The sequence below is a fragment of the Abrus precatorius genome, unplaced genomic scaffold, assembly GCF_003935025.1.
Source record: "Abrus precatorius isolate BTA unplaced genomic scaffold, Abrus_2018 Scaffold7, whole genome shotgun sequence".
In the NCBI taxonomy this organism is placed as follows: Eukaryota; Viridiplantae; Streptophyta; class Magnoliopsida; order Fabales; family Fabaceae; genus Abrus; species Abrus precatorius.
Window position 1 is genome coordinate 1,041,771 of NW_020874417.1, and position 19,900 is coordinate 1,061,670.

Below are 19,900 nucleotides of genomic sequence, written 5' to 3' on the forward strand. Positions count from 1 at the left end.
TATACGATAAGGGCGGGTCCAGGTGAAATCTATGAAGGAGTTGACTGCAAGTCAATGAGCTTTCGTTGTTAGTTTTGACTGCTGTCTCCGTTTTAACCAATCATGGCGCTGGTTAGAGAGTGGAGACACTTTTCGCGGTGTACGCGGAAACTCCCAGCTACTTCGCTCCCACGTTATTAAGGGAAAGAAAGGTGAACGATTCTCCTTACCCGCTGCTTCCAAGGTGCCAAGCAAAATGGATTTGGTCCAAAATTTCGAGTCCATTTCACTAATGTTCAATTTAAGTTTTATATTAAAAATATTAATTTATTAACCTTAAGTTAAATTTTTTAAAAATTATTAAGAAAATCAAAAAGTAAAAGGTGAATATCACCTAAAATTATGGGAAATGCTTAAAGGTTCTGTCACAATTAAACATGCTTATAGAAACAGATTAAAAAAAAAAAAACATTTGATTATGTTTACACGTCTAGTTTTGAACAGTCAATAAATTCCAATACGATAGCTGGATATCAGATAGCGTAATTAAAAAAATAAAAAATTAATTTTTAAATATATTGATTACTATATTTTTTATATACTTTTATTCATTATAAAATTTATATTAATTTTGTTTTTAAAAATCTTATTTATTTATTTAATACATAAAATAATTAATATTATGTATTTTTAGAATAAATTATAAATTTATTAAATATAATTATTTTTTATTAATTTTTACAAATTAAGTATTTTTATCTTAATCATAAAAATAAAACTATTTTTAAATATATTAATTATTTTTATATTTATATTTTATTATAAAATTTGTATTAATACAATCATTATATTTTATTCATATAAATGAAATATTTATTTATTTAATATATATAATTTTTAGTTAATTTTTATTAGCCTTAGTGAATTAAATATTTATTTTTAATATACACGGTTGAAAATAATATATGATGAAAAAAGAGGAAAAAAAGAAGATTGTGATTTCTTTTTCTTTTAATTGTCAAAAGGGTATCATATAAAAAATAAATTGAACAAAATATTAATTAGTAAAGCCTTTAGTTAACTATATATCCGACAATAATGCTAACATATTTAACTTCTTATTTCCGCTAACACGATTAAATGATATTAAGTATCAAATTTAAAAAAATTAATAATTTGATATTAAAAATAAAATTTATCATAAAATTATATATTATTTTTATATAATTTAAATATTTATGCGTATATAACTTAACAATAATTATTTAATTATATTTTAAATGAAACGACATCTAGTCAAATATAATAAAATGAGAAAGTATTAATTAATATTTAAATTTGATAAATTAATTTATTTTATAAAAGCTTTAAAATTAAGCGCTTTAATTAACAATTTTTATAATAAAGATATTATTTTAATGAATTCAATAGGCAGGATCATTTATCAGCATACGTGTATGATACAGTTACATAAAATTTATTGCCAATAAAAGTGTGGACACGGCTTAAGGTTGCTTAGCTAATAACCCTCAAGTATTTCTACATATTTGTTGCTATCGGTGTCGTCGTTTTGTTGCTTAAACTAACACTTCAATAGGTCGTATTTTAATTAAATTTATTAAAACATATTAATAGCATAAAAAAATATCATTATTATTTAATCGTAAATTACTATACTAATAAAATTTATTAAATCTATAATAAATAATTTTTAAACATATTTATTATGCATTTTAATTGATGAATAGTATAAAAAATAAACTAAAATATTATTAATAGATGTATGAATTGTTTTGACAGTTGAAACCACTCTATCAATACAATTAATTAAGATATAGTTGTTTAATAATTGAAACAAAAATGTATATTTTATAAAAAAATAATTTAAATAATTTACTTAATAAAAATGAATATGAAAGATTAAGTTACTTTATCGTTTTAGAAAAGTAACATTAACCAGAGCAGTGATCTGAACATAGACGAGACGAGGCATTGAATTGAAAGGGATGGAAACTTGGGAGGGAAGGAGTCGTTCACAGCCCCCAGATTTTACACTCTTTTTCCTTTGCTTGTTCCACCTAACTTCTCTTTAAGAGTCTTTTTCTCTCTGCGGTGCTAAAAAACAAAATTTAAAATTATCATTCTTCCCAATGTTCCCATCCAATCTCCATCGTTGAATTCAAGTACTCAATTCCAAGCCTCCTCTATCTCTCTCAATTATTTATTTTTCCGTGAATTTTTAATATATAAAATGAAGAAAAGTATAAAAGGGAGATAACAGCGACGTGGGGTGTGTAAAATAGTAAAATACAAGTGCACCAGCACCACCTTTGTATTTATAGCAGAGAGGGTAGCTACCAGCTACCTAGTTGTATATCTAAAGAGTGAAGATTCAATTCCAGTTGTCACCGATTAACAAACCCCATCATGGAAGAAACCGTTTTCTCATCTCTCACCGACGACACCGTGCTCGCCATTTTCGCAAAGCTAGAGGACGATCCTAGACACTGGGCTCGCCTCGCCTGCGTCTGCACCAGATTCTCCTCCCTCGTCCGTCACATCTGCTGGAAAAACAAATGTTCCCAAACCTACCCTTCACTCCTCTCCGATCTCCTCTCCGATTCCCCTTCCCCGCCGGAAACATGGACCTCCCTCCTCAAGCTCGCCGTCTGCTGCCCCGGCCTCCGCCACGCCGGCGTCCCCGCTGCCCAACCCTCGTGCGGCTCGCATTTGGCTTGCGGGAATCTGAATCTGAGCAGGGAGCAAGGGTGCAAACTGTTGGCACGACAGTTCCGTGATGATTGGTTGTATGTATGCTATTGGCCTGGGTGCGTCCACGTGGAGGAGAAGAGGAGTTACAGGCTCTTCAGAGGGGTTTTCAAGAACTTTAAGGGAAGTGGGGTTTGGAGAAGCATCAACGATGGGAAGCGGAGCAAGGTTGATATTGGGTGTGCTTTTTGCACTTGCACGCAGACTTGGGGTCTTCACTCTGCGTTTTGTCTTAGACGAGGTTTCGGGTACCATGATGATGGTGAGCCTGTTGTTCGAGCTTATGTTTGTGAAAATGGTCATGTCTCTGGGGCTTGGACAGATGTTCCCATGTTCTCTTAATCGCTTCCCTTCTCATGTGCTGCTTCTGTTTGCTTTAATGACTCACTCACTCACTCATATACAATTCATAGCTTTACCATCCCCTCTTTCTTTTTGATTCTGTATTTTATGGTTTTGTTCCGATTGAAATGTTGAGGCTTTAATTGAATCGGTGCAAAGATCTCAGAATGTGTTGTTTATTGCATTTAATTCTTCGCCCGTGTGTACGGCATTCTACTGCTTTATGTGTGTGTGTTTTTATTTAGGTTAACTGTGTTTTGATTTTGTAACTTTGTTATGTATTTATTGTTCGAGATCCTTCAATAGCGATTCCTGAAAACATGTCACCGAGAAGTAAATAATCTGGTTTTTATTTCTTCCTTTATTGTCCTTTGCTTAGATGATAGTAACTTGCATTTCTTTTTGTTCTTGTGGAAGAGGGTGTTTTAACATTTTCCAGTGGTGAATCTAGAGGTTATATATAACGAGGAAAGTTGGGTCAATATCAGATATTGCAAATCTTGGTTGTGCAATTGGGATTGGCAACGTACTTGTTTGCAGGGGTCTGTGGCCAAATATTTTACTCTTATGATTCTGCGAACATGTGCTGCTAAGTGAGATGTTGAATCATCAGGTTCTTCTTATAGTGCTTGGATTTAATTATTGTTGCAAATATTGATACTTTTTTTCTAATTTCTCTATAGTTGGAAAGGAAAAGAAAAGGATTTAATTAGTATATTGAGATGTGTCCAGATTCAGGGTTTGCATTTTGGTTGCCCTTTATTTAAATCTCTTATTATTGTTCTTGCAAGATGTACCAAATTTTGTGGGAGTTTCCACTGTCTTCTATTTACATTCACCAAAAGATTGAAAATAATAAAAAGAAAAGGATAGGAAAGAAGATGGGGTGAATTTCAGTATTGCCCTCCTCATTATTAGAAATTGATACTTTGGAGGTCAATTTGCAGTTACAGATTTTCGAAAGCTTATATACGCAATTTGTATGTAAAGCGAACGTCAAATATCTAATCTAGATAGGTCATTTGAAGGAATATGGAACTCCTCCCTGGCTTTTCAGCTTGCGCTTGATCCTTTCTTTTGTGAATTTAAAGATTGATGTTAGTCTATGTCAAACGCCTAGTTTGTGTTTGTGTGTTGTGTATGTATATATGTATATACACACACACACTAGAGAATAATTGCATGTATTATAGAGTGGATATGAAAGTGATTTAATTAATGAGTAATTCGTATGATAATATAGACCCATCATGTAAAAGAGTTTCATTTGTTTACTGTCGTTACAAAATTTACAGTGGAAATATTAAAATGCATAGCAAACTTATCATCCTTTTTATGAGTATTACAAATTATCGAAACATGAGTCCAACATGCTGTAATCTAATACCGTGAACAATGCAACTTCTTTCTTCACCCACTTCAACATACATATAACCGCGCTACAGAAATAAAAACAAAAATGCAGCAACGTTCTTCCTATTACATAACAGGATTTTACTATGCATGTAAAATGTAGTTGATAGTGCCATGGTCTCTCTGCCTTTGGCTCTTAATAAATAACTATAAAAAAATGAAAGATTTTTAATCACCGATATGAAAATAAGTGCATGTTATATTATGATGACTTCTGTTATATAATGGAATTAGATCTCCAACTTAGTTCATCAAAATCTCATTAGAAATTGGGATCCTACCAAAAATTGGGTTTGTGGAAAAATAATGAACCACGTCATATGATTTGCATCTTGACTTATTTAATTTTTTATGTGCTATTTAAATTCAACAAAATATTATGATGGTCGCACGTTAAATGGTGAGAAGAAGATTTGAAGATTTAATCAATAGTATATGAAGATCTCATACTAAAAATAAAATAACGGGAAAACAAGTATTGAAAAATGATCCAATTCCATCAAATGGTTTGATTTCTTATTTTTGTGCGAAAAATCACATAAAACGTTCATGTAATAATTGCAATTCAGTAAAAATATATATTAAAATATCACTTTTAATAAGTTGAACGTTATTTGAAGTATTTTTTAAATAATTACAATCTTTATTATTTTTCTTTTATCAAACAATTTTATTAGTTTATTGATAAAAAAAATAATTTTCTAAATAAATTGTGAATATACGTTACTAATTGAACACACTTTAAATCGGTAGAACAAGAGAGAGGAAAAGGGAAGGAGTAGATGTGTGGGTGACTATTGAATATATATGGCGACAGAAAACTAGTTGGAAGATACTCTAAGGAAAGTTTATATCGAGATAATGAAAGAAATAATAGAGAGATAAATAACATATATATATATATATATATATATATATATATATATATATATATAATTAGTTTCTCTATTTTTTGTTTCAACCAATGGTAAATGCTTCCTTGTATGGTTGGGCTTGGAATTAGTCGTAACATGTGCATGAAGCCATGAACCATATTATATGCGACAACCAATGGCAAAAGCTTCCTTGCGCGGTTTTACTTTGACAATAGTAACAATTTATAAGATTTTGATTGGAATTTATAAGGTTAAAAAGTGTGTTTATAAGGTTATTAATTATAAAGTTAAAAGATAAAAATTATTAAAAATGTTATTATCGTGCTTTCAAGTCTCATCCGATTTTTATTTTTATTTTTATTTTTAAATTCCCATCTTCATTTTCAATGTCCTTTTACTGTAGTTTTTAACATTTTGATTCATTAATTCTTAATTAGTGTCTTTAAAGTAATAATTAACGTGATTCTTACTTTATTAGTAAGGGAAAATAATAAAAAAGAAATAAATAAATACTATCCAATGTCCTAGAGGCTTGCTTGGTAAATAAAGTAAAAAGTATTTAAATTTATATTAATAATATAATTTATTATATTAATAAATAATGTTGTTAATATAAAATATCAATATATATTGTTTACACATAAATATTAAAATACTAATAATGTAAGAATAGATTATATCGATATAATTTTGTTTTTTTAATATTATTTATCATAATAAATTTTAAAATTTTATTATTAATAATTTTTTTATTTGATAAGAAATATACTAGTAAATATTATCTTGATATCTAGTATTTTTTTTTTATTTAAAAATTGTGATTCTCTTTTGGCTTTTTGTTAAATAGTTAAATACATTACGTCAGAATAGCAGGGAAATGATCAGAACAGAAAAATATGACGTTAAGAATATAATCTAAATTTAAATTGACACAGTCCAAAAGTTTATTAACTCACACAATTATTGGCCAGCGAATTGACTTCAACTATTATTTTTATTTTTTTTTTGTATTTTGATTCTTGTTTATTTACACTAAACCTTTTATATTAAGTTATATTCTTATGTTAAAAAAAATATACAAGAGAAAAATATGTTAACCCTGAGAAGTAGGAAAAATAAGAAATTATAAATAACTACTATTTTTTATTTTATATCTTAATATACAGAAAATTAATTAAAAAGTAAATTTCATGCATTTTATATTATGATTCATTTCCTTTTAATTAATAAAAATAATGATTAAGACTATTTATTTATTTATTATAAATTCAAGTAGTTGCCAAGCAAAGATTTATAGTTATTTAATTAATTATCCAAAACTTACTGTGAGCAAAATTTATAATATAAAATAACAATGTTTAAGAAAATATAATGCATTTGATAAAAAAAATTATTGATAATGAAGAATTAAAAATTAAAATTAAAATATTTGAAACTTTTGATTTTAGAAAATCAAAAAAATATTTTAATTAATATAATTTTTTTATCAGTAATAACTTTCAAATATCCCGTTATATTTTAGGTTTATGGAAAACTTTTAAGTAATTTATGGAAGGCATTAAAAATACAAGTTGCCTTTAAATAAATAACTAGTTTAAGAGAGAAAAAAAAAGGATTGATGTGATTTGACTATCTCAAATAGTTTTGTTGACTAAAATAGATGTATTTAATAAAAATTATTTTTATAATTGTAAACTTACATTGTTAGGATGATTCAAAAATAAAAACGAGATGAAGAGTAAATAAAAATATTTACTAAATAATATAAATAAAAAATAATAATAAGAAGAGATAATATTATAGAAAGTGATGTAGTGTGAAATGTTCTTCTACGGAAGAAAAAGTAAATAGCAAACAGAAAGAAAAATTACAGGGAAAAAAATATTACTCAATAATTTCTTGTCTGTCCTTTCATTAACAATAGTGTGCTATATATGTACAAATTGGCAACCACCTTACAGTAAGAAAAGAAAATTACAATGAATATTCCCTAATCATTAGTTCTTAACGAATTTTTCCTTTTTGCGGGTAGAGGCACACGTAACCACATAATCCTTGAGGTGGTGAGGTGTGTGAGTAATCCTTCTAGACCTTTCCTCATGTGTCACAGCAAAGTTAGACAATTGGGTTAGTGCTCTTAGTGGGCTATTTGTCTCCAGGCTTTTAGAAAGAGGTAAAAGATAAATGGGCTCTAAAATCATTACATCCCCTCCTAGTTCAAGAATCACCTTGTCCTCAAGGTGGTATTGTTTCTGAATTAATGGCCATGGTTCCTAGCTAGTCTCTTTTGGTGGCATGCCCTTCCATTGAACCAACACCTGTATTTGTGGATTAGTAGTAAAATTGTCCCATTTCCAATCAACAATTGCAGCTGGTTCTAAGATTGGCTGATTTTTCTCTACATCTGGCGGTAAGTGAAGCAGGGTTGTTGGCAAAACACCTTTGTGAGGATGAAGGAGACTGACGTGGAAGACATTATGAATTTTTGTATATGGTGGAAGTTCGACCTCATAAGCAACATTGCCAATCTTCCTTGTGATCTTGAAAGGATCGAAAAAACGCTTCAAAAGCTTTCCCAAGAATGTCCCCGTAACAGAAGTTTGTCTGCGGGGACGAAGGCGGACATAAACCTAATCACCTATATCAAAATGCAACTCGCAGCAGGATTTATCAGCCCACTTCTTCATATTCTTGAGCCTTCTTTAAGTTGGACTCTAATTTGCGAAGAATATTTACTCGAGCTGAGAGTTCATATTGCACTGTTGCATTGGAGGTGTCTTCTTTGAGGAAAGGAGGGATGATGAGTGGCTTAGTGCCAAACATTACTTCAAATGGTGAGAATCCTGTGGAAGCATTAATGGAGGTGTTGAAGCTCCATTCATCCCAAGGTAAGAATTTGCCCTATAGAGAAGGTTTGTGATGAACAAAGCAGCAAAGATACTGCTGTAACACCTTATTAGTGACCTCAGTTTGCCTGTCGGTTTGAGGGTGATAAGCAGTGGACATGCGGAGTTTTGTGCCACTCAGCTGGAAAAGTTTCCTCCAGAATTGGCTAAGAAATATTGGATCTCGGTCTGAAATAAGACTCTGTGGTAAACCATGGAGTTTGCAAACTATCTTCACAAACAATTGAGCTACGGAAACTGTTGAGAATGATTTAGGAAGCATGCCGAAATGAGCACCCTTGGAGAATCTGTCCACCACTACTAAAATGACGGTGAAACTTTTATAAGGAGGAAGGTCCACAATAAAGTCCAAGGATAAATCTGTCCAACAACGTGATGGGAGAAAATTGGTTGTAATAGCCAAAGAGTGTGCTGTATAGGGATCTTAGTTTGCTGGCACGTTTGACATTGTTCCACAAAAAGTTTAACATCCTTGCGAATGTTAGGCCAATAGAAGCTATTCAGCAGTTTGCTCAAAGTGCGAGCGACCTCTGTGTGCCCAGCCAAGGGTGTAGAGTGGAACTCGTGGACTAGCAGAGGGATGAAAGTGCAGGATAATGGCAGCCAAACTTTATCCTTGTATATTATGAGATCTTGCTTGACCGAAAAGTGAGGAAAATCACTGGGGGAAGCAAGAATTTTATCCTTTAGTTCAGTGAAATCCTGGTTCTAAGCAAGAGATGATTTGAGGTCAGAGAAGGAATTGATAGAACATAGAGGGATGTGGCAGTCTCGTTTTCTTGAGGCTTCTCAAGGCGTGAAAGAGCGTCAGCTGCATTGTTAGACTTACCAGATTGATATTAAATTTTGAAATTAAATTCCAACAGTTTGAACAAATAAGTCTGTTGTTCAGGAGTGAGAACAATTTGAGAGAGGAGTTTCTTGATAGACCTTCGATCTGTTTGTATAATGAAATGATGACCCAAGAGATATTGGTGCCATTTTTGCTCAGTTGTAGTAATTGCACATAACTCATGTATGTACGTGGATGAATGACAGGGTTTAAGACAGAATTGCTTGCTAAAATAAGTAATGGGATGCCCATTTTGAGACAGCACTGCACCCATGCCTATACCCGATACATCTGTTTGCAATGTAAACACTGAATCGAATCTTGGTAAGGCTAAAACTGGTGCTTGAAGAAGGATTTGTTTGAGGCATAGGAAGGCTTCATGTGCTCTGTCGATCCACCCAAAATTGTCCTTTTTTAGGAGATTAGTGAGGGGGTGTGCAATAGACGCATAACCGGAAACAAAGCATTTGTAGAAACCGGTAAGGCCTAAGAAACCCCTAAGAGCTTTGAGATTGGTAGGAACAAGCCAATCGCGAACTAATTCTAGTTTTTTTGGGTCTGGTTTGACGCCCTCATTTGAAACCACGTGAAACAAATATTGGATTGATTGATGCTCTATAAAACACTTACTGCCCTTTAGGCGAAAACTGTGGGAGAGCAAAAGTTGGAATGTTGTCTCTAGATGCATAATGCGATCATTCAAGGTATGGCTGTAAACTAAAATATCATCAAAGAAAACGATGATAAATCTCCAGAGATGTGACCAAAACAAATCATTCATTGTTGCTTGAAAGGTAGATGGATGGCGCATTACAAAGTTCGAAAGGCATTACTCGGAATTCGAAATGGCCATTGTGTGTTCTAAATGTTGTTTTGTGTGAATCACTGGGTAGCATTAGAATTTGGTGAAAGCCGAAGAAGAGGTCTAGTTTAGAAAACCAAGATGCGTGGCCAAGCTCATCGAGGAGCTCATCAACGCTAGGAATAGGGAATTTGTCTTTCACAGTAGCAGCATTGAGGGCCCTATAATCCACACAAAAACGTCATGTACCGTCCTTTTTCTAAACAAGAAGAACTGGTGATGAGAAGGGGCTGTTGCTAGGTTTAATGAAGCCTAGATCAAGCATCTTCTGAACTTGGGTTTCTATTTCTTGTTTTTGAAAATGTGAGTATCTGTAGGGTCCAACAGAAATATGAGGAGTGTTGAGTAATAATGTGAGTGAGTGATCTGTAGGACGTGATGGTGGAAGAGTAGAGGGAGTGGAAAACAAGGTGGAGTATTGTGTTATAAGGGATTGTAAAGGTTGTTCAGTGGAGATGGGAAGGGTACTAGTTATGAAGGAAGTATGTGGTTCTGTAGATGGAAAGGGGGTGAAGGTTGTGGGTATGAGAGGGTTATGGTTAAGTGTTAATTGGAAAAGGGCCTCAACTTTATTGGTGTGGTAGAGTCTGCGTAGTTAATGAGCAGATATGGGAGAAGGAATTGGGTCAGGATCCCCCTTTAGTTCCACCAATTTCTCTTGCCACATGAATCTCATTAATGGACCATTGTAATCCATAACAAATGGGCTGACCATGGATAACCAATGCACACCTAGAACTACATTAGTGCCAGAGAGTTCTAGAGGATACAGATCAATAAAAAAATCAAGTTGATTCAATATAACAGTTACTTGAGGGCAGAAAGAAGAACAAGATAAGAAGTCACCATTACCTACCATCACACGTAGTGGGCTCATAGTGGGCTGTGTAGGCAAATGGAGAAATTGGGCTACACGATTCTGTATGAAGTTGTGGGTTGCTCTACTATCAACTAAGATTTGCACCGCATATTGATCCGGTAAGCATGAAGGCTTATGAGACCTGCCTCTTATGCATTGTCATCGAGGGAGGAAAATTCCTCATTGATTTCTGAGGAATCTACTGGATCATCAGTGGTGAGCAGTAGGAATTGGGGTTTACAATGATGACCCCTAATGTATTTTTTGTCACAGTTGTAACATAAATTCTTATCTGTCCAAGCTTGCATCTCAACCTCAGTGAGGTGTTTGATTGGAAGTTTGATGGATATTGTGGGTAACAATGGTGGGAGGGGTTTTGGAGGGGAAGGTGTGTTTGTGTTTGTTGTGGGAGGAAAAGAGAGAAGATGGGTTCGGTTGAAGCGGTTAAATGGTGGGGGAGTGGATCGGGTCTTATCGTCATAGAGTTTAGCTAGGGCGATAGCGTGGGGAAGGTCCGGTGGTTGGAGGGCTATTACCTCTCAGCAGAGGTGGGGTGGGTTTCAGGCCAGAGAGAAAGCAGCTAAGGTAGAAACTCTGTGGAAAATCAGAGATTTTGTTAGCCAGAGTCTCAAATTCAGAGAGATATTCATGAAGGGACTGAGTTTGCAGAGGGAAGCGATAGGGTCGTCAAACTTGGATGGGGCAAACCGAAGCTTGAGGGCGCGAAGAAAAGCTTCCTAAGATGTCAAGAGGCCATTATTGAACATCCATTGGAACCAGGCGAGAGCTTGGCCTTCCAGATAGAAGGAAGAGATCTAGATGCGTTGGGCTGTGAGTGTTTGGTGGTACTCAAAAAAATGATTGACCTTGAATATCCAGCCCAAGGCATCCGAGCCATCGAAGGTGGGAAGATCAAACTTGAGAGGGCGGGTGGATGAGGATACGATCTGTGAAGGAGTTTGTGTCTCCAACAAGGAGGTGCAATTTGCAATGTCATGTAGGGTAGTAGAGAGGTTAGCATGGGAGAGAAGAATTGTTCAAGTTTAGAGTTGAGCTTGGCGAGCTCATCGGGAGGATATCCAGCCATGGGAGTAAGGAGCAATGAAAGCACCAATGAAAGGTTCTTCTATGAAAGGAAAAGTAATTAGCTAACAGAAAGAGAAATTGCAAGGAGAAAAATATTACTCAATAATTTATTGTTCATCCTTTCATTAACAATACCGTGCTATATATGTACAAATTGGCAACCGCCTTGCAATAAGAAAAAAAAAATTACAATGAATATTCCCCAATCATTAGTTCTTAACGGATTTCTCCTTTTTGCGGGTAAAGGCACACGTAACCACATAATCCTTGAGGTGGTGAGGTGTGTGAGTAATCCTTCTAAATCTTTCTTCACGTGTCACAGCAAAGTCAGGCAATTAGGTTGGTGCTCTTAGTGGGCTATTTGTCTCAGGGCTGTTAGAAGGAGGTGAAAACATAGTGTGTCAAATCTGGAACATAGAAAAGGAAGAGATGGCAATCAAAATTCAAAACAATGAATTGAAGTTAAAGTAAAAGACATTCTTATTGCCGATTACTGTCCCACCACATACCCAAATCCATTGTTAGATGAAACAAAATTCTCTTCTGTTTTGGCGCAAATTAAACGATTCAATCAATTAAAATTTTGTATTTTTATTTAAATAAAAAATTTTAATTAAAAATATAAAATTAACATGATTAGACATTCAGTTACAGAAAAAAAAATTTGAGTCCGATTCATTCAACCAAAAGGAAAATATCTTTTTCAGTGACATTATATTACAGAATTTTTAATCATTAAAATAATTAACTTCTCTTACAATTTTTCAATAAAGGAGAGGATATGCTTCTCCCTTCAACCAAGTTCTCTTACATTTTTTTATATCTATAAAGATTAACTTTATTTTTTTCCATTTAAATTAATAAGTATTAGACATTACACTTATTCAGTAAATATAAATTTTAGATATATTATTTTATGTATTGTTTTTTACTTAAAACTTAGTATCCTGTGTAATAAATGTAAACATTAATAATTAAACTAAATTCTTAATTTTAATATAAAAATAACATTAAAGTGGACCATATATTAAGAAAAAAATTAAAATAAAATATTTATCATGTAAAAAGTTTTTTTAAATGAATGTGACAATGAAACTTATTAAAACTTACAAAAAAAAAACGTGATAGATCTTGCTAATACTATTGCTTTAAGAAATTAATAAACATTTTTTTATTAAATTCATTAAGAGTGAATTGAAAACCATGGAAAATATATATTTTCACGCTTAAAGATAAATTTTTTATTTTCAATTCTTAATTAATATTTATATTTTTCAAATATTATAACTACAAGTTCCATAAAATTTATAATAAGATGAAATAGTAACAATTTAATATTTATTATTTCTCGTATCAAGTGCGTGTCTTTCGACAAATGTTAGCAAAATTGATATTTTTTTATATGAAAAAAATTATTAGTAAAACAAATTTTTAATTAAATACATGTCTAAAGACAATTTATATATAATAAATTTATTAAAAATAAATAATATTACAATATGAATATATTACTAATATTAAATGTTATCATTTTTAATTAAAAAAATTCATTAAAGAATTTATAATGAATATTATCTTAAATTTTTTTATAGACAAATCCATAAGAGCATTTTTCTCTTTAAGTAAATATATTGGAATAGTAGTAAAACTTCTTAGCATTTTTTGTAGGTATATTAAAATATAATTTTATTAATGTCATATTTTCGAAATTTAATTAACATTAATCTTTAAAGTTAATTTTAAACACTTTAAAGTAATTTTTTGGTTAAAATATTAATGTAAAACTTTTATATTTTTAGTGTAATATTTTTAATCACTTAAAATTGACTATTGAAACTGATGTAAATATTTTTTATGAAATAGTGATCACTTAGAAGACGAAGAGCCGTGGACGTCACTTGCGCAATAACAATTCAACGATTAACTGTGTTTGTTTTTAAAGTGTTCAACGTTCAGACAAGAAAAATCGATTTCTCCAAACATAATCAATGGTAATAATTAATAAAAAAACATTAATATCAGCTCTTAGGTTAACAATAATAAACTTTGATTATATTTTTATACATAAATTTAATATATAAATGTGTTCTTCGTGGGTTATTTAGTATATACTATAGGATTAAGATAAATTAATGAATACCCTCTTCACTGAATATTGGATGTTGACTTGGAGTTCCTCTGCCTTTGCCTGAGAAACAAATCCACTCACAGTTAACGTTATGGAAAAACAAATAACATCTTTGTCTTTGAGACATTCTTTCTTAGTAACTTTGATATTTCTGAAGTTTGCTGTGGGAGTGCTAAGTGCTGATCGCTATAGCAGAGATGATTTCCCACGCGATTTTGTTTTCGGTTCAGGCACTTCTGCTTATCAGGTCAATCTTTCTTTGTTATATATATATATATCAATCATTTTCTTATATTATAATCGTTACTTTATACATGAGATTATGAACAGGTGGAGGGAGCTGCAAACGAAGATGGAAGAACTGCTAGCATCTGGGATACCTATGCCCACGCTGGTTCCTTCCTTCTCTCTACTTTTTTTCTCTTCATCCATCTTACTAATTAAGTAATTATAGATTTTGATACTCTATGATAAATTGATATTTAGGTATGATAATAACAATTAATATATAAGAATATTTTCGAAAAAGAACAATTAAAGCTTTATTGACATTTTAACATAATAAATATTTTGAAATAAAATAAAACTTTTAAAGTGAAACTAAATAATTTGAGCCAAAGGCCGTATATACAGAAAGATTATTAGTGTCCTATGATATGGATCCTCTCAAGTGAAGAATTCACTACATCCAATCCATTGAACTTTTAGCCATTTATTTTGTTTAAAATATTATATTTATTAATTTTAATTAAATAAGTTAAATATTTGATGGTCTTGATTTTATCTAGTGGTCCATTCACTGGAGATATCTTCTTCCTTAGTGTCCTAATACATTAGTTAAAACAATGAAAATGAAAAATTATAATTAAAGTATATTATTATATTAAAAATATGGTTTTACAATTTTTTTTAATGTAAGGTCAACTTTAAATTTTTCTTCAACATATTTTTATTTGCTACATGAAAATAATAATATTTTTTTTGTACTTTTAAATATGTTTAATTCTTTTAAAAAGTAAAAGGAGAATGAGTTGAAAATTTTTATAAAAAGAATATATTAATACTCTAAAGAATATTAGGAGGATTGTTAATTAAGAGGTGTTTTAAGAAGACAGCATAACATTACTCTTCAAGTAATTTGAAGCATTTAATTAGATATTTTAAATATTTTTAATCGATAACATGACCTTATTTTTAATTTTATTATTCAAATAATATACGTTTGATAATGTCCTATGCATAAATATAATCAATTTTGTTAGCATAAGTCCTTAAAAACAAATGTTAAAGAAAAAAAATCCTAAAAGTTTTGTAAAAATGAAAATATTTACTACGTAAAAGATACAAAAAGTCATTAACACTTGCTTTCGAATAATTAAAAATAATTAATAAATTATATTTAATACTTTATATAACTAAATTAACGAACTAATATACAATTTCTCTTTAAAACATGGGTAAAATATGGTAAAAAGTGTTAATAAAATAAATAAGTGGAGATACACTGATTTTAGTTTAATTTTAAATATATTATCACCCTGATTATCAAATAATTTAACAATGAGTATATTATTGTTGTTGTTTATTTATTTTCAAGATGTGTTCATTATGTATATATACAATTCCTGTATTACCTTCTACTTCTGTGAGTGTACTGTAGTTAACAATTCCTGGATTTGTATTTTATATATTTTAAATAAATTAAACATATGGATAAATATTACTTAGAATTACATGGTTTTCAAGCTTTTAGACATCAGAGGATAAAGAATCCAAAACTTCAACAATAGATTATATTATGTGTAAATTTTCTGAATTAGAATCAGTGTTGAAAAACTGGGAATCATAAATTTTCTCATGCAGTAATTTTTAATGAACAGGGTTTGCATTTGGAGATAATGGAGATGTAGCCTGTGATGAGTACCACAAATATAAGGTGAAGAGACTACATCTCAATGTTTTTTCTTTGATTATTAGTATTATTTGCCCGTTAACTCATTTCTTGTGGCTCTTCCATTGGCGGAAAATTGAAGAAGATTGAGGCATAAGCTGGTCAAACAATATAAGCTATTGTCACTGTTTTATTTAACTGTTAAAAACTTAGAACAATTTTAATTGTTTTCCCGAAAATATACAATGCAGGAAGATGTGCAGTTAATGGTGGAAACAGGGCTTGAAGGCTATAGATTTTCCATTTCATGGTCAAGACTTTTACCAAGTATGATACAGAACACAAACTTGATCACATAATTAAAATAAAAGCCTTGATTTTAATGCTTCTGAACACTATTGAAAATACTTTCGTTTCTTCTCAGATGGAAGAGGACCTGTTAATCCCAAAGCAGTAGAGTACTACAACAATCTCATCAATGAACTCGTCAGCAATGGTTAAGCTTAAACACTAGTTTGTTAATTTGCATAATAAACCATGCCTTATAGTTATGTTCCCTCCATAAATAAATAATAATAAAAAATTTGAACCAGTTTTGCTTCTTCAACTGCTGTAGTTCATTATTTCCCTTGAACAGGAATACAACCACATATCACACTTCACAACTTCGATCTCCCTCAGGTACTTGAAGATGAATATGAAGGGTGGGTTAATCGTCAAATCATGTATGTTCCCCATCTCTTGCATCATAATGCTGTTTAAATTAATTCATGAAATTTTTGTTACAATCTTTTCAATCCCCCTCTGCATTTTATTTTATTATCATTTTCTTATATTACTTCTTATATTGAACCATGCACACAATGGAGAAATATTAATGCATAGATTACTTGTATGTGAATTGGTGAATGCAGAAGAGACTTCACATATTATGCGGATGTGTGTTTTAGAGAGTTTGGTGACAGAGTCATGTATTGGATTACTGTGAACGAACCCAATGTTTTCTCACTTGGTGGTTATGATCAGGGAGGTACCCCACCCCAACGATGTTCTCCCCCATTTTGTGTGATTGAGAGCAAAAGGGGAAACTCAACATATGAGCCCTACTTGGCAGTTCATAATATTTTGTTAGCGCATTCTTCAGCTGTGAGATTATACAGGAGAAAGTACAAGGTATATCACCACATACACAGATATAATATGTTATTTATATTTACTACTTGAATTGTTTACTTTTACATCACTTTTTTCTAAATGGAAAAATCTTCAATTTATATACTTTGCATAAAACTTTAACATCTTAAATTCTTAGACTTTTTATATTGATTTTTATTCTTCTCACGTGGGACACTACGTGGCTTTGCAGGACAAACAACATGGATTTGTTGGTATCACTATCTACTCATATGGGATTGTTCCTCTAACTAATACAGAAAAAGACAGGGTAGCATGTCAAAGAGTGCGTGATTTTCAGGTTGGTTGGTAAGTTACAGTCCCTACAATTGGTTGGTTTTACTTTCCCTAGTGTTCTTTATTTGTCCTCTCAAGACTGGTGAATATATGTAACCGAAGCTTTATCCTTTCTTTCTTTCTTTCATTGGACATACCAATATATTTGCTTGATCTGAACCTGGTCTATATTTCCATTGTCTATAAGCTCTTAATACTTCAAGGCCTTCCCTGTCAAGTATTGGTGATGGCTATGATACACACTGAAGAATATGGCAGTTTTTTGAGGTTGTTTTATTGCAGGATTATGGAACCCTTTCTGCATGGAGACTATCCCATTTCCATGAAGACAAATGCAGGTGCAAGAATTCCAGCCTTCACAAATCATGAGTCCGAACTAGTTAAGGGTTCATTTGACTTCATAGGCTTAATTCACTACGCCACTGCCAATGTCACAGACAATTCTGAATCCCTGAACATCAAACTGAGAGATTATACCGGAGACATGGCCGCAACAATAGTCTGTAAGTACTTAGTTTAAAACACAGAATTTAGTCAGAGATTAAAGTTGGTCATATAAGCTTACTGTAAAAATTAAATTCATGATATCTGTTTCATCATTATCATTACGAAATGTCCAACTTGTGGGACTTTCACACCATGAATGATGCTATATCTCTTCACAATAACCTTCTAATTACCTCTTGATAATCTTACAAAGAAAGTATTACATATATGAAAAAAATAAATACATTTAATATCTTGATGTATGACAACGTGTACAACAATTTAAAAAGATCCTTTTGGATAATGAGCTCAACCATGTGATTCATTCATTTCTGAGCAATTGGAGGAACAGGGTAGTGACTTATTGCTTTCCTGGTTTTGGCAGTTGAAAAGGATCTGTTTTCAAATGAAGAGGTAACCGTAAAATAAAAAATTGTCTCATAATTAATTGGTTCAATTTTTAAGATTACTTCACTGCATGACTAACCAGCTTTACTTGACTCAGTATGCCGTGGCACCATGGGGTTTGCGGGACGAACTCGATAAATTTAAGCTCCTCTATGGCAATCCTCCTATATTCATTTATGAAAATGGTCTCTCTCTCTCTCTCTCTCTCTCTCTGAGGGTTGAATATTAAACTGCGGGTCAAAATCTTGTTCCTTTATGGCAATCATTCTTGTTTATAACCTTTTTCCACTTTATTAATACTTACCTAATAGTGTCATTAATTTGTTATACCGTGATTAACTTGTATTTTCCAATATACGAAATTAAGAAAAAACATTTATAGTGCATGTTTCAATACTAGGAAATAGTGTTGATGATGTATTGGGTAGTCGTGTGGCCCAAGGTGAGTTTAAATGGGTTGATTTACTGATCTAATTTTGGGTTGTTAATTAGGACAACGGACAAGAAGAAATTCGTCACTGCAAGACGTGTCAAGGGTGAAGTACTTACATGCATACATTGGTGCCGTACTTGATGCTTTGAGGTATGTAGTGGCTACTCTAATTCATTTAGTTTACACACATCACAATATTGTTTTTAATCACTTATGCAGAAGTCCCTCAGTGGATGGAGCTTTATTTATGATTTGGGAATCTAAATTATGCAAAAGCAATACAAATCTATTGAACTATATTGTTATATTGAGTTATTAATTCATCTAACCGTCTTGAAAGGAAGTGACTTATCTAAAAAAATAATAAAAAATGTCCACAACACACACACATACGCTGATTTTATGTCACTCTAAATTTTCTCAGAAATGGATCAGACATAAAGGGGTATTTTGCGTGGTCTTTTCTGGATTTGTTCGAGTTGCTGGGTGGATACAGTTCGAGCTATGGCCTATATTATGTTGATAGGGATGATCCAGAATTGAAGAGATACCCAAAGCTCTCTGCGAAATGGTACAGACAATTTTTGATGGGTAAAAACACCTCTATAGTTGGAAGTATTGAACTTGTGAAGGATCCATCACTTGTTTCTGTTGACCACTTATTTGAGTAGGTTCTGTAAATTTGTTTGCATTTGAGCATCATTGCGTAGTGATGTTCTTGAAAGAATAGTGTGAAGTGGCAGATAATATGGTTAAGAAAAAGGAAATTTCAAATAATAGTTTTAGACAGTGTTTGGGACACTTGAAATCAAAAAACAGATATCTCATAATATTATATTTTTATTTTCCACCTTTTTTTTCCTATTGCTATTGGTTACAATCTGCCCACAAAACTCTTACGTTATATAAAAAGGAAAAAAATAAAATCAGGACGTAACACCTAACAACTCCCCCTTTTTAAGATTCTTTTTATCAACAAAAATAATTATAAAATGTTTATGAAATTTTTACAATTAGTTGAAATTTATAAAAAGTTATAAAATATAAATGAAATTATTGAAGGCGGCGAAAAAATATTTTTATTCGTCAAATATTAAATTTTAATGTTTTTCATAAAATTATTATTACTTCATTTTAATCCATATATATTTTAAAAAATAT

General features: G+C 31.6%; 2 protein-coding genes across 2 annotated transcripts; both read left to right on the plus strand.

Moving 5' to 3' along the window:
- Positions 1-2,350: 2,350 nt before the first annotated feature.
- On the plus strand, positions 2,351-3,415 carry LOC113873394 (phytochrome A-associated F-box protein). Its single transcript, XM_027511493.1, has one exon. The coding sequence runs from the start codon at positions 2,407-2,409 to the stop codon at positions 3,088-3,090; it is 684 nt and encodes a 227-aa protein (XP_027367294.1). The 5' UTR covers positions 2,351-2,406; the 3' UTR covers positions 3,091-3,415.
- A 10,614-nt stretch (positions 3,416-14,029) lies between these two features.
- Positions 14,030-19,601, plus strand: LOC113872172 (hydroxyisourate hydrolase-like). Its single transcript, XM_027509501.1, has 13 exons — positions 14,030-14,298; positions 14,382-14,445; positions 15,932-15,987; positions 16,194-16,269; positions 16,367-16,438; positions 16,580-16,667; positions 16,857-17,115; positions 17,309-17,424; positions 17,695-17,915; positions 18,284-18,312; positions 18,404-18,491; positions 18,799-18,889; positions 19,164-19,601. Exons 1-13 carry the CDS (start codon positions 14,143-14,145, stop codon positions 19,408-19,410), a joined length of 1,563 nt encoding a protein of 520 aa, XP_027365302.1. The 5' UTR covers positions 14,030-14,142; the 3' UTR covers positions 19,411-19,601.
- The last annotated feature ends 299 nt before the right edge of the window (positions 19,602-19,900 follow it).

What these genes read in the sequence shown, in the direction of transcription:
- LOC113873394 (XM_027511493.1), top strand. Translation starts at nt 2,407, where the DNA reads ATGGAAGAAACCGTTTTCTCATCTCTCACCGACGACACCGTGCTCGCC.
- LOC113872172 (XM_027509501.1), top strand. Translation starts at nt 14,143, where the DNA reads ATGGAAAAACAAATAACATCTTTGTCTTTGAGACATTCTTTCTTAGTA. An exon ending in ATGGTCAAGACTTTTACCAA is followed by an intron (nt 16,270 to 16,366) that starts GTATGATACAGA and finishes GTTTCTTCTCAG; the next exon opens with ATGGAAGAGGACCTGTTAAT. An exon ending in TATACAGGAGAAAGTACAAG is followed by an intron (nt 17,116 to 17,308) that starts GTATATCACCAC and finishes GTGGCTTTGCAG; the next exon opens with GACAAACAACATGGATTTGT.